We start from the raw sequence: 15,201 nt of genomic DNA on the forward strand, positions 1-15,201 counted from the left end.
TTTTATCTACAAATAAAATATTCTCAAATACCATGAAAATTTTAAATTAATATTTTAAGTAAATTGGAAAAATATATATCTTTTCCATTCAATCAAAATTATTCGATGGTAATAATTTAATTTCAAAGCTCCGTGCAATTTAATTCCAAGAAATAGAATGGTTCTATAGTACACAATCTCTAATAAAAGTATTAGGAGTAAAGGTTTACCAGAGTTTAAGACCGTATTCCTGTCTAAGTTCAAAGACATTAGATGTCTTAGTACCATAAAAAATGTTTTTCGGATCGAAGACGTTTACGAGATAGGGTGTATGAATCTTACAAAACAGGTGGACATGAAATAGCTCGATTTTTCATATAACTCTTTCTATAATATGAATTGAATAGGATACGAAGAAATTTAAACATGTTAAATAAGTCAAATTCAGAAATTGTATAGAGAATAATTGGACAATAACAAAAATCATTCAAAAATCAACATAGTTCATACATTTTAAATTCTTTCATAAAAACATCATTAAATATCTATTATTACACCAATAATAAAAGTTTTTACATCTGTTACGAAATGAAAAATCACGAAACTGTGTCCTTGAAACTAGACATGACATATTTCTCGTCATCTACTTCATCTTTGAACACCAGTTTAGCTTGATTGATCTGTGTGGTCGATAGCGTCGGAAGTTTCTTGAAGAACATCTGAAATATATTTTTTTATTTACTAATTATTATTGATCCAAAGGTTATACACACCTGTTACAACAACAGCCTGTAAATTCCCACTGCTGGGCTAAAGGCTTTCCTTTTGAGGAGAAGGTTTGAAACATATTCCACCACGCTGTTCCAATGCGGGTTGGTGGAATACACATGTGGCAGAATTTCTATGAAATTTGTCACATGCAGGTTTCCTCACGATGTTTTCCTTCGCCGCTGAGCACGAGATGAATTATAAAGACAAATTAAGCACATGAATCAGCGGTGCTTGCCTGGGTTTGAACCCGCAATCATCGGTTAATATGCACGCGTTCTAACCACTGGGCCATCTCGACACACCTGTTAAGTCTGGATTAATCATTGGCAACTGTACAACACCGTATGTCATTACCCAAATTGACCACCAAAAATTTTCATCAAATATTACCTTCCGTGTCATGATCAACATTCCATGTACCTTCTTCATGTGTTCTTTGAGCAGAGACATCCGAGGGTATCTGTAACATATAAATAGTTTCGATATAAAAAATCTTCAATACAACTGTATAGTAGGACACAAATTAGATGTAGCATCGGAAAATGCAATGGAATGAAATTAAAACCGATTACTGACGATTTACACAACCAATAGAAATAGCTTCCTATCGCGCCATTCGACGCTATTCGTCGCTATAGATTCACGCGTCAGAGTAAGCAAGTACATGTAAATCGACGCGTCAAATTGACGAATAAATCAGGTCATATGATATTACAAGTTATTACGTTTGTGCAAAGATCATATTCGCATGAGAAATAAATATTGATAATTTGGTATAGCGTACTCAATTCGGATATGATCGGTTTTACGAATTTTGCCGATGCGACATCTAAGTTGTGTCGTACTATACATTATATTTCTTTCTATACTACGACTGGGCTGTTATGGGGCAGGTTTTTTGGCTAAAAGGCCTTGAATATGGTGATGCGAGTGAGGGGCACTGACCGCTTGGGGCACAGCTTGCAGGCGCAGGGCGGCGGCAAGCGTCGGTGCTCGCGCCGCACGTGTAACTCCAACGCCGCCTTCTGCGAGTAGCGCTTGGGGCACTCCGAGCAACCGAACCGCTTCTGCGCTGTAACGGGGAATAGTCAACTCAGCTTGAGAGCTTGAGATATTGTTTTAGTGCTCTGAGTTTATATCCAAATGAAGTCACATTTTCAGTTTAGCTAGAACTTTTAATAATTGAAACACACTGGTTTACACTTTTACAATTTTATTTTCTCTCTCTACAATTTCGACGCGTCCGTATAACTTTTCGAGAACATTCTGCATGCTTCTACCCACATTGTCCATCATCTGCTTTTTTAATTCGTTTATTTGTCTAGTGTTGCTATTTTAAATATATTTATTAGTAATTATTTTAAATTAATAATAAGTGTTATTTTACACAATAAAACTCTATAATTAGATAATTATGACTTATTATTTAGCTTATATTATACACAATTTACCTAATGATCCTTTAAAAATATATATCTATTTTATACATATAAATAGGTAGGCTTACACAAACTAGGAATCATTTTGTTTTCTCTCTTTAGGCAGATAGAATCTGACGCCTCTGACACGACCGGAGAGACGATTTACTGTCATATCTTTAAGAGAAGAGTGTACCAAGTTCTAAATTATGTACTAGCACAAATATATTCTTAAAATAAATACAATGTACTCACGTCTGTGGGTGTCGAGATGCGCGACGAGAGCCGCTTTGACCTTGAAGCTACGACTGCAGTAGTCGCAAATAAACTGCTCCGAGCCGTGCTTTTTCATGTGTCGCTGAAATAACCAAATAAATATTACTATTACACTAATTGATAAAAACTTATATTTTTATACCACTTATAAAATCCTTCAATCAAAGTCACTACTTAAAGACTTCTTATAGTTTTATGTATGCACATAACGAAATCATAAGATAAAAAAAATCACTTAAGTTCCTTCATTTTTAACTTTTCTACTTGGTAAACACTGATATGTGCGATACGGAGGCATCCGGCATGGTACGGGATGGTACAGGGTGGTACAGGGTGGTACAGGGTGGTACAGGGTGGTACGGGCCGGTACGGCGTGGCACTAAGAACCGTATCTTCTTAGGCGTTTGGGTTGGTACTAGGTACGGGGTGGTACAGGGTGGTACAGGGTGGTACGGGTTGGTACGGCGTGGCACGGGACTCACGGAGAGCGCGGTGCGCGAGGTGTATGCGGCGGCGCACAGTCCGCAGCGGTGCGGGCGCTCGCCGCGGTGCAGCAGCTCGTGCGCGCGCAGCGTGTACTTGCTGCTGAACGACGCCGAGCACTCCGTGCATTCGAACCTGGAATGCCGTGCACGTGCTAATTAAAATAATTGGTCAATCTACACTAATATTATAAAGAGGAAAACTTTGTTTGTTTGGTCGTAATGAATAGGCTCAAAAACTACTGGACCGATTTTAAAAATTATTTCACCATTCGAAAGCTAAATTAATCCCGCATAACATAGGCTACATTTTATTTTTGGAAAAAAAATAGGGATCCGTAAGATATTTTGGGTTTTTCGGACAAAAAAGGAAAAAATCAACAAAAAAAGTTGATTTTTTGCGTATGATGCCTAAACTATAAAAGATAGAACTATAAAATGTTCTAACTCCGGTCCTTAGAGGGCATAATGGCCTCCGACCCTAAGAACCTCATCAGATTCGTGTTGGTCTGGCTGATGTGTTGTGATCACGAATTTGAGGTTTATCACAATAGATCCAAGCGCCGGTTGCAGTAATTCTTCAAATGTGACCGTGCCTCAGCAGTAGGGATATTAGAAGACTGATTATGAACCGTTATCTACGCGGGCGAAGCCGCGGGCGACCGCTAGTTCATTATACGTAAGAAATGTATACAGTAATACCCCGGACTAACGCGATAGGTGGGACTGAGCGCTACCCGCGTAAGTCGAATTCGCGTAAGTCGGGGTACAATTTTGCATATAAAGACATATAAAGTATGTTTAATTGGGACTGGAGACTAAATAAAACAATAATTTAGGAAATAATTAGTATCTAATTCTAGATAATATGACAAACTATATTAATAGAGTGTATGTATAAACACAATCCGAAGTTATTTTGATGTAGGAGGTTTCATAAATTGTAACAAAGTCAGTCAGTCAGTCAACAGTCAATGATTTTTTCTTCTCCCGTAATAACTCCTCGTAGCATCGTAGTAATTTTTTTATTCCATGTTTTGTAACAAAAATGCGCTCTTCATTGGAGTCTATGCTTTCCAAAATTGTTAACCCTTTTTCAATCGAACTGAGGGCTTCTGTCACGACGAGTCAGAAACAAACGCCGCCGCTTGACCTTGAATGCGCGGCGTTCAAACAAAAAACGAATAGACGAGAAAATTAAATCGCGTAACTCCGAATTCGCGTAAGTCGGGGTATTACTGTATTGAGTTATAGTCATTGAAGTTGAGCAACAACAAAAACAATTGATGATATCTATCTTGTGTGTTTAGAACTCTTCGAAAAAATCTTGTCTATGCTAATTTACTATTAGGTAATAATAAGTAAGCTATGAACACGCACGTCCTTATTACTCACGCCACTATTAATATAGTTATTGAATCAAAATAATTGATCAATTAATTATATGTATAAAAAAAATTGACAATATCTGTCCTGTAATTGAGCTTAGAACTTTCAGAATAAAATCGTGTCTATGCCAATTTACAAATAAATAATAATAAGCTGTGACTACTATGTAAATAGAAAAAAAAACATTATATTTTAACTCTTTGTTAATAATAACAATATTCTTAATTATAAATTTCAATAAAATGAAGTCATTGGTAGCTCACTTCTTAGGCTCCTCGTCCGTGAAGTCAGGCAGGTAGGGCCTGGAGCGTCCCTTGCGGCCCAGCGTGAGGGCGCGCGCGCGCAGTACGATGGCGGCGTCCGGCGAATCACAGCGCTTCTCGTGTTTGTACAGGTTGGTCGTGCTGCAATGATATATTACTGACATCAGACCCGAAACACATTAAGCTAGGAAATTATGTTAAGGATTTATTTTCACGCAACACAGTGTAAGAATACAACTAATTATAGACATGAGCTTTGGATTGTTAAATAATTTAAATTCATACCTTCTAAAATTAACACCACAAGCGTAGCATATAAGATATCTCTCTCCATGTTTCTCTTGGTAGTGCCGACTTGCTGCAGGTATTGATTCGGAATGATGTCCACACTGGATGCATCTAAAACATAATATATTTATGTGACAAACAATTCTCATTATATAACATTGCACAATTATTACATTATTTAAATTATAGCTGTATTATTATAGTCTTACAAGTTAATCCATTCTAATGCAATTCTACAAATTCTTCCTGAAGCAATCAATGGGACACTATCTTCTAAATCAATAAAATATTATAAATGCAGAGTAACTTTTTGTGTAATTCTTTTATGTGAGAACAACTGAACCAAGCTTTAAACTCGCAAACTTTTTATACCTAACATCTAACAGCTGATCTAACCCTACAAAAACCTCAAATGTAGTAACAAAATAATTAACACTTTACTAATATAACACTTAATTATTTCAAACCAAATATAATTATATACATTATTGCTAGGTAGGTACTAGAGGGTAAGATTTAAGCCCAAGTATTTACCGAGATGTCTGTATTACTTGGAAATTTTGTAAAAATTTGAGACAAAACAATAATAATCTTTATAGATAACACATGTATAACATAAGATACTATTATTCTTACTCTAGCATAATTCCATTCATTATAAAGTAGTCTTGTGGTGGTGGCGGAGGTTTTGTACCTTTCATTATTTCAACGAGACATTTTGTAAGTAAATAAGGATCCTCTCTCAATTCAGGGTACTGTTTCCTAAGTTCCTTCACATATGACATCCTTTCCGACGGTTTAAGCATTTTAGTCCGATGGCCATTACTTCTTACGCGTACTTTTTTTTCACTTTCATCAGACATATAATCACTTGAATCATCAAGTGATTCTTCTATATAATCTGGAATATATTCGTCCTCACAATCACCATCTTCATATTCGCAGTAATTAAATTCATTGTCTTCATTACTATTAACGCTTTCTAAGGGTTCGTCCTTTACTATAGATATTTCGAATTCGGTTGTATCATTAACTTCATCTGCATTTTTCAATAACTCATCAATAACTTCCACTATTTCACTTTCATCTAATATTTCTTGTTTAATTTGTAAAGGCGCGGGAAATTTATCCTCATTCTTATCACCGACAATAACAATAAACATATCTTCGTCGCCTTCCATCATCTGGAAAGGAATATAACTAAATTTTAATACAATGGAGGAGCTAAAACTTTTTAATAACTATTAGGTAGTTATGAATTTTTATGTTTCAATTGATAGAAAATAATTTGTATTTTGTACAAGTTCAAGTACTTAGAAATTAAATTTTTTGGTGGAAATCTTTAAAAAAGGCAAAAGCTTACAATCATACGTCTCACTGTTTTAATATTTGATTTAGAAGTGTCAATTCAAATAAAGTTATTTGGATCAAGAATGATTAATAAACCAGTCAATTTTTAGTCACTCACCAAATTTACTAATATTATTTTAAATACGATAGGTCAATCAAGCCTCGAGATTATTTTTCGACTTCGTATAAAATGGCTTTTTTCTGTAAGTCCTTTGCCTACTCATTTAATGTTGGCTGTCACTTTGGCAGCCACAGATTAAATGTACATTTTAAATTAAATAATTGTATGACGTTGCTTAGGTTTTGTTTCGTTTATTAATTGATTATTAGATCAAGAATGAATGTTCTATTAATTTTATGAAATATATTCTAATAACGGTATGATTTAAAATAATAATAATATTTTTTCATATAAGAAATATGGTAAATTTTATCGGCATTATACAGTCAGAACTATATAATCAAAAAATGACACTTGGTAAAATTAATCACTTATCAAGTTATCAGTATCAACTTGTCAACACTAAACAAGGAACTATGCAAGTCTTTCAGCTAAATCGGTTTTTGAAATAAAATACTCACTAAATAGTTATTATTATTTTAATATCGTGCATATGTTTAAAAAACTTATTTGAAATAATGGGTGCTACCGTTGAAATTAATTCTATTCCTAAAGTATTCCCCAGTTGTAAAACAACAGCGGTGGAATCTAATTTACAACAAACATTAACCATTTTCAAAGGTTGGTGGAATTTTTTATTTTTTTGAAAAACAGCTAATATTACTTTATTTATTATAATTTTGTTATTACTTTATTAATTTTTTATTGAAATTACTAAACTCTCGTTACGTTTTTCAGAACTTGTAATAGAGTTTCAAGAGCTCCATTCAGAAAATCAAAAGTATAGAAGTAAATATTTAATGCGCAACGAAAATTCTGAAAGGTATGATCCTCAGCCGTAAAACGTTTTATAAAAAAATAATCAGTAAATTAAAAAGATTAAATTATATTTTTTCTTATTTAAATAATGGAACAAATTGAACATAAATTCCATTTTTTTTTCATTCATGACTTTAAGTTCTGTTTTTTATTTAACTTAAAACAAAAATCAATGATTACTTTTTGTTTTGATCATTTATTATAATGGCTTAGGATTTACATGTGAATATAAGTTTTTTTTAATATTTTTAGGTGAGGTATTGCTAAGGTCTTATTTTTATGCTCTTCAGTAATCATAATTTATATTTTATGACAACTTATTATTATAAGTTATATTGTCCATTGCTCTTATAATATATTGCTTTATTATTAAAGTAACAGTCAGTAAAAGTTATACATTTGATCTTAGACCTCACCTTGTCGGACAAGTTTTGGAACTTAAATCAACGCAATGCACTGATAATATTTTCCTTCTCTGCCAAGCATGAGATGAATTTTTAGCCCAAATTAAGTATGTGTATGAATTTTCTTTAGTATTTGCCCTGGTTTGAAACTGCATCCTTCAACTTTAGTTAAAATTTTCTAATCACTTGCTTTTATTTTACTAATGAATAATTTTAGTTCATTTATTTCAAGCCAAACATGTAAAACATGTGAAGAGTTAAGACAGAATATATCGATTAAAGATGAAATCTTAGAATCTGTGGGTAAGTCTCTAAAAATGGCATACATATGAATTTCGATAATTAAATAAAATATAAGAATAAAATTTAAGTTTCATTTTTGGCGTTACTTGAATACTTTAAAATAATTTTAATTTGGAATTGGGAATGAGTCTTATTAGATAGTAAGTGCTACTTTATTTTTGTTACATAAATATATGTAGCATGTATGCTAAGCAAAAGTATCTTACCTGTGAATTGAAGGATACTATGATCCACATTTAAAACATGGTATTTTAAAGTTTCTTCAATTCCAAAAAGATTTTATTGCAATGTACTCTTACCAATGACTGTGTAATCATGTAAATAATTATATTAAGAAATAATTGATTGATGATAGGCTACTTAGACATAATTTATGGAAATAAAGTATTTATAGGTGTTTAATCATTGAACAGTGCCTTGCACAATGTTTAGATGTAGGCAATAACTTTACATAACAACAAAATATACAATATAGTGATATTAACTGTAATCCCTGATATATTTGTGATTGTAATAGAAATCTGTTATAAATAAAATTTAGTTGGAGTGAGCTTTAGTTTTAATTTAATTATTTGGACTAAAATATTAAATATATTAGTTTCAGCTTTAAACAAACTGAGTAGAACCAGGGACTTTAATATAATTGATACCATATTTAAATTAATAAATGGTGATAATATAAGTTCACCTAAAGATAACAAATGCAAAGTTGATGAAATAAGTCCATTGAAAGAAGAATCAATTAATGACATCTCTCTTGAGGAATCCGTGTCTGAGATAGAAGGAACTCCAGGCCGCAAGAGCCCTATAATTCAAAGTAAAAAGTTAAAGACAAACACAACACATTCCCTGAGCTTGAAGGATAAGAAGAAGTGTCCTGAATCTTGGTATGTTAAATTTTTCAAAATTAAAATAGGCAATTTTTTTTTATTAATTTATTGCCACATGAGTCTGGCGGCTAGCATATAAAGACTAGGCTATCCTAGTCTTTAAATGCTAGAATTTACTTAGCTAAAATTTACCACATTCCTATGAATGTGGTAAATTTTATCTTACCAAAAGTAAATGTATTAGATTTACTAAATTAAACTTAAAAACTTAAAAAATGCACCAAAAACTTATAGTTCTAAACTTAAATATCTTATATTTTGATATTTGAATGAATATTAACTAATAACTGATTAATAACATTCTAATTTTAGGCCTACACCAGAAAAAAAATGCATAAAGTTATCATATCCTACACCGACACGAAACAAGCCATTAGGTAGATTGAAACAGGCCCGGCTAAACCTGGTCAAGATGAAGACCACAAGTGTAGTAGATCTTACGTGTTCTCCAGAGTTAGGGCGGAGTTACAGTGAAGTTAATATGCAGGTAATTGTTTGTTTATTTATTTTAAAGTGAAAGGAAAACTGTAAATGGCCAGTTCATATATCCATTGATGTTTAGCATTCTGAGTATTGCTTACATGATTCTAAACCATTTTAAATGAAAAATAAAGTGTATTTTCTGTTGCCAAAGACTTGGATTGATATGGACTTTGTCAATGTAATGTAAAATGATTCCCAAAATCTTCTATTCAGAATTTTTGAGAATTATTTTACAGGGCCGCAATTTCTAAAGTAACACTCTATTTTATATTATATCTATCTAAAGTTACACTCTATTTATATTATAAATATAAATAGCTGAGCCAAAGTAAGCAGTTATATTCTTAAAAGGGACTTGATAGGTTACTACTATCAAGTCCCTTTTAAGAAGCTAGACTACACTGTTTTAAAAGACAATATATACTGTACCTTATTAGGTACAGTTAAAACAGTCTACTATTGTAGAGATTATCTTTTGGAACAATTGAATAATCCTTTAAGGTCATGAGTATATACAATAACTGTAGTCATGAATACTATTTGATATTTCCCTAACCAGTCATAACAGTTTAACAACATGTATATTTTACGTTACAAATAAACTTTGTTTGATAGTTGACTAATGGTTTGAAATGTTTTACACTAATTTCTTAATGTAATTTGAGTTACACGAGAGAAAGAGATAGACTGTGTTGTTAGCCTTTTTAACTTTATGTGCAGTAGATATGGAACCAATGTTAAAGTATTTGTTTCAGTGCAACATCAAAAAGGAAGTTCTAGAAAACGATGACACAATATTACCATCGCCTACTAGTGGTCCAATAGTCCAGTTACCTATGTAAGTATTATAAGGGAATTTTGATATGTTAAATAATGCTCTCTTATTCTTTCGAATGACAAATTAACAAGGACAGAAAGAGAAATCCGAGTTTTAACTAAATACCTGCTAAATATTTTGTAAGTTGTCTTTTGTCTACATAGCATATCATTTTATACAATAAAAAACTAATTAAACTCTATTATATATAGAGAGTCTAGATGGCCCAGTGGTTAGAACGCGTACATCTTAACCGATGATTGCGGGTTTAAATCCAGGCAAGCACCGCTGTTTCATGTGCTTAATTTGTCTTTATAATTCATCTCGTGCTCAGCGGTGAAGGAAAACATCGTGAGGAAACCTGCATGTGACAAATCTCATAGAAATTCTGCCACATGTGTATTCCACCAATCTGCATTGGAACAGCGTGGTGGAATATGTTCCAAACCTTCTCCTCAAAGGGAGAGGAGGCGTTTAACCCAGGAGTGGGAATTTAAAAACTGTTGTTGTTGTTGTTGTTGTTGTAAACTCTATTTAAACTGCGATGGACATATTTTGTACATATGTTAATAAGTGCACATATTTGAATATGAATTTATTGCCATTATTTATTAGAAAGAAAATTATGATAAAAGTATATTTTAAGTCCAAGTTTAAAAGAAATTAAATTACATTAATTCACACATTTCCAGTTTTAAATCAAGTATAAAAGAAAGTCCAAGTAAGTTCATAAAACCTTCGTCCTTCTCGAAGATCAAGATGGAACTTGAGAACAACGACCGTGATACAGAGAACAAATGCCCTGGAGAAGTTTTGAAGAATGAAGTTGAGGAATCGATTAATTTGTTAAAACAGTACCCAAACAGGTTTGTGTTTTGATCTTTAATAGATAGTCTTTTTGTACACAAAGAAGGTTTTATTTCCAGATAATTAAACAATCCATTTTATGTGGGTTCCTCTTTTCACTTATACATGTTTACTATTTTAGTTTTCAGAATATTCTATACAAGTAGTGAAATTCTTTAATATGATATTCAATAAAAAGTCTGCGAATTGAGTTTTTGTTTTTGAGTTAGGTTTTGAGTTAAGTTGGTAGGCTCTTAATTGAATGACTCATCACAACAAACAACAACAACTACGTTTTATCTACTGGGCTTTATATATGAATTTAATTAATTTTTGCGTTTTCTTTTACACAAGCGAACAATTTTAAAGGTATGTGAAGTAAAAATATACATTAATTAAGTAAATAAGTGTATTATTTTAGGATAGTTCATAAACTTACTAATTTGGTGCAATAGGCCTTCACGCACCATTTATAATTTTTTTGTCTTTTTTATATTACCCCCCCTAATGTTCACTCATATTTAACATGTTTTTTACTTTTATTTAGTGGACCTCGAAATTTCGATATTATCTACGAATAAATAAAAGGTCCTTCATATGCTGTGCTATAAAGTAATTAATTTAAACATCCAATTTTCCTAGTCTCTATTCTCAATTGCATGAACCATAGCTTTTGAAGGACTTAAAAATATGATTATATATCTAGGTTCAGATCACCTTTGAAATTAGAAGATAAACTTAACGACGAAACCCATTGCCCTGATGAAAGCATTTCCCTACTTCAGCACGTCAAGAAGATCGACGAAAAGATTAAGAAAGTGAACAGGTGAGATGTATATTATATTTATTGCCAACTCGATAGTAGAGCTGGACGACCTCCGTGGTCGAGTGGTGTTTACTCCGGTTTTCATGGGTACGCCACTCCGAGGTCCCGGGTTCGATGCCCGGCCGAGTCGATGTAGATTACCATTAGTTTTCTATGTTGTCTTGGGTCTGGGTGTTTGTGGTACCGTCGTTACTTCTGATTTCCATAACACAAGTGCTTCAGCTACTTACATTGGGAGCAGAGTAATGTATGTGATGTTGTCTCATATTTATTTATTTATTTATTCTTGATACTTTTACCTACTTTACTAATACCTGTTGACTTCCAAGCAGGATACATTAATTGAAATAATTGTATTTAATTAACATGACGTTGTAGTTTTTAAATGTTTAAAAAGAGTAACTACTGAGTTTCTGGCCGGTTCTTCTCGGTAGAATCTACTTTCCGAACCGGTGGTAGCTTCACTTAATTGTAAAATGAAGATTCAAAAGTGCTTATAAAAGCTTACTTGAATAAAGTTTGTTTTGATTTTGATTTTACAGTCCGAACAAACGTCCCCTGGTCGAGAACATGAACTTGATGAATACTCAGAAACTTCCTGAAAGCCAGTCCAGCATGTCGATACTACAGGATATTGGCCACATAGAAGCGAAGACCGAAATCTGTAAAAGGTATCGTTTCGATTTCATGGAAACTTTATGGTAAGGTCAATGATTTTCTAGTAAACAGATATGTTATTAACGCGCAAAAAGTGAAGACTAGAGAACGTTCTAATTGGGACGTTTGCCTTTAGTTGTTTTACGTAGTATTAAGTTATAATACATCATAATTACGTAGTAATACGTTTTGCGTAATTAAAACATCTAGTTATCCCTTTTACTTATTGTTTTACTTTTTGTCCCTTTTACTTTTTTAACGAAATGTAAAAATAAACTAAAATAAACGGTAAAGTTTTGTGTGAGTCGGCCTGGGGAAATTATACATCATTCAACATATATACGACCGTCAAATAGCAATATTTAGTACTGTTATGTAGGATGAGGGAGTCAGTGTAACTATATATACATATAAAAGGAATATAACATCTTAGTTTCCGATGTTGGTGACACTTTGACGATGTAAGGTATTTTTTTATGCTGGCAGTAACTATGGACGATGGTGACTGCTTACCATCCATCGGGTTGCCCTTTGTCAGTGAACCTACCTATTTGAAGAAAAAAAAAATTTTATATCAGTATTGTTCTATCGAATCTCAAAAAACAATTTTCTTACTTATGTACTTTTGAGCATAAACCTTTTAATATATTTTTTTAAGTTTTTTTTTGTTATATAGGACGAAATGTAACATAGAGCCAGTTTACAAGGAGCCAGTGCTGCGGAAGAAAGCTGAGAAACGCGCCCTGCCCGGCTGGAGCTGTGAGGAATGTAAAAACGTGAGAATCAGAAAAAGATGATGGCCCAGTGGTTAGAACGCGTGCATCTTAACCGATGATTGTGGGTTCAAGCCCAGGCAAGCACCGCTGATTCATGTGCTTAATTTGTCTTTATAATTCATCTCGTGCTCAGCGGTGAAGGAAAACATCGTGAGGAAACCTGCGTGTGACAAATTTCATAGAAATTCTGCCATATGTGTATTCCACCACCCCGCATTGGAACAGCGTGGTGGAATATGTTTCAAACCTTCTCCTCAAAGGGAGAGGAGGCCTTTAGCCCAGCAGTGGCAATTTACAGGCTGTTGTTGTTGTTGTAAATTATAATTAATTTATTTTAAATAAATCAAACAGAACAACGTGGTATTGATAAAAGTGAATTTGACCACGTGGATCGATCAACGATCCCAAACCATGGGCATGGAACCGGCTAGTTTCTCTTGTATTGGGTGGTGAAGACCATCGTGAGGAAAACAGCATGTGAAAATCTATCTTATGTGTATTCAACTTCTTATCATCTGAATTAGCTCCAAACCTTTGTATAAAGCAGAGGAAACATGAACTGTTATATTTTTAAAATATCTGTATAGTTCTGTCTTGATACTAATATAATGTTTGAATCTTTATCGCTGTTAAAAACAAATTAATATGTTATAACGCACAAGTTGCAACTATGTCTGTTATTAATTGGTCTCATTTGAGTGTTTTGGAAATATTTATAACTGATTGTATGTATAGTCTATTCAAATCTAAGGAGTAAAGATTATCAATCGTTAGATTGACGTTTTCAATCCGATATGCTAATAGTATAAACTATACTACTACAAATAATTGTAGGTTGATATATTAAACTATAATATTTATAAATACAAATCTATTCCTTTTATCTACACTACATCCAAAGTTCTGATAACAATTCCACAGATCATAGTTATATATCCATAGATTATTAAAAATCTCGACCAATCAGATGATGTCATATCAATGTCAAAGTTGTTTATTTGCTTCAACTGCGGAATACACTAATGCGTTATACATTACAAATGACCTGACATGGATCAAAGATTAACTTTCATTTACAGTTCTACGACGAACTCTATAAAGACGACTTAGATATGCTCGCGAAAAAAATGGACGAATGTTCCAAACATCGAGGCAGGAATAATCCCATTAGACCGAAAACGCCCGACGGCTTTTGGAACCCGCGCTGGGACGTTCCCCAAGACACAGAAGAGTTTAACTTAAGAAACAACGCTATGTGATAACGTAATCTTATCAGTTGAGTAACTTTTAATATTGATAAAACTTTTATAAGTATATAATTTGATAAATTATTATATATAAATTTGTATCTGAAATATAACTTGCAAAATTTCATGATTAATAATTCTAGTGTTAAAAATATAATTAATTTAAAGAATTCTGATTTTAACTATTGAACCCTAAAAACACTCAACAGCCTCAACAAACAGCCTGTATAAGAATATTTTAGTTGAAGTTTGTGTATAGATATTAAAATCTGCAAGACTTTATTACGGGTATTCATTTTGTAACAATAGCTAGGTGTATGTGTTTTAGTATTGTAAATATAGAAAAAAAGTGATACTATATGTGATTTTTCTACTTCTATGAACTCTGTAACCTTAGTACTGTTTTATTTTTTCAATAAATAACAATGTTCTGAAAAAAACATCTTTTAATATTTACGAACAATAATTGTAACAAAACTATGCATACTTACAATTATTTTTATGTTGAAACATCTAAAATTAAGATTAATTTACTGTTTCAAATAACTTTTTAAAAATATTTAAAAAATATAAATTATTATCTTTGACTATTACATACAATACAAGTTTATTTTAGTAAGTCAACTGAAACTACTTGTATATCACTTGTAGTCACATGAGATGAAAACTCCAGCGGTTAAAATTTAAAAAATACTATCAAAACATAAACCTCGGAAACAGTTGTATCCCAAGAATGAAAACTATTATCATAATCCATCATAAAAACGATAAACCATTTTTATGTTTCATTGTTTAT

General features: G+C 32.5%; 2 protein-coding genes across 6 annotated transcripts; one reads left to right on the plus strand and one right to left on the minus strand.

The window, feature by feature from the left end:
- Positions 1–323: 323 nt before the first annotated feature.
- On the minus strand, positions 324–6,449 carry LOC124534441 (myeloid zinc finger 1-like). 3 transcript variants are annotated; one of them, XM_047110319.1, is made up of 9 exons: positions 6,230–6,313; positions 5,503–6,050; positions 4,864–4,977; positions 4,579–4,719; positions 2,927–3,062; positions 2,424–2,526; positions 1,696–1,822; positions 1,141–1,210; positions 324–698 (listed from the first exon to the last, which is right to left on the minus strand). In XM_047110319.1, exons 1-9 carry the CDS (start codon positions 6,233–6,235, stop codon positions 576–578), a joined length of 1,368 nt encoding a protein of 455 aa, XP_046966275.1. In that variant the 5' UTR covers positions 6,236–6,313; the 3' UTR covers positions 324–575. The 3 variants fall into 3 exon arrangements, with proteins under 3 accessions (XP_046966275.1, XP_046966278.1, XP_046966276.1); XM_047110322.1 differs by lacking the exon at positions 6,230–6,313 and adding an exon at positions 6,180–6,223; XM_047110320.1 differs by lacking the exon at positions 6,230–6,313 and adding an exon at positions 6,335–6,449 and having other exon boundaries at positions 325–698.
- Positions 6,450–6,699: 250 nt separating this feature from the next.
- Positions 6,700–14,839, plus strand: LOC124534410. Of its 3 annotated transcripts, none has more exons than XM_047110272.1 (11): positions 6,700–6,958; positions 7,076–7,160; positions 7,778–7,863; positions 8,462–8,750; positions 9,066–9,240; positions 9,992–10,074; positions 10,746–10,919; positions 11,606–11,725; positions 12,268–12,396; positions 13,059–13,158; positions 14,238–14,839. In XM_047110272.1, the coding sequence occupies exons 1-11, from the start codon at positions 6,856–6,858 to the stop codon at positions 14,415–14,417; spliced, it is 1,524 nt and encodes a 507-aa protein (XP_046966228.1). In that variant the 5' UTR covers positions 6,700–6,855; the 3' UTR covers positions 14,418–14,839. The 3 variants fall into 3 exon arrangements, with proteins under 3 accessions (XP_046966228.1, XP_046966229.1, XP_046966231.1); XM_047110273.1 differs by having other exon boundaries at positions 7,793–7,863; XM_047110275.1 differs by lacking the exons at positions 7,076–7,160; positions 7,778–7,863 and having other exon boundaries at positions 6,702–6,958.
- The last annotated feature ends 362 nt before the right edge of the window (positions 14,840–15,201 follow it).

The sequence above is a fragment of the Vanessa cardui genome, chromosome 12 (genome assembly GCF_905220365.1).
Source record: "Vanessa cardui chromosome 12, ilVanCard2.1, whole genome shotgun sequence".
In the NCBI taxonomy this organism is placed as follows: domain Eukaryota; kingdom Metazoa; phylum Arthropoda; class Insecta; order Lepidoptera; family Nymphalidae; genus Vanessa; species Vanessa cardui.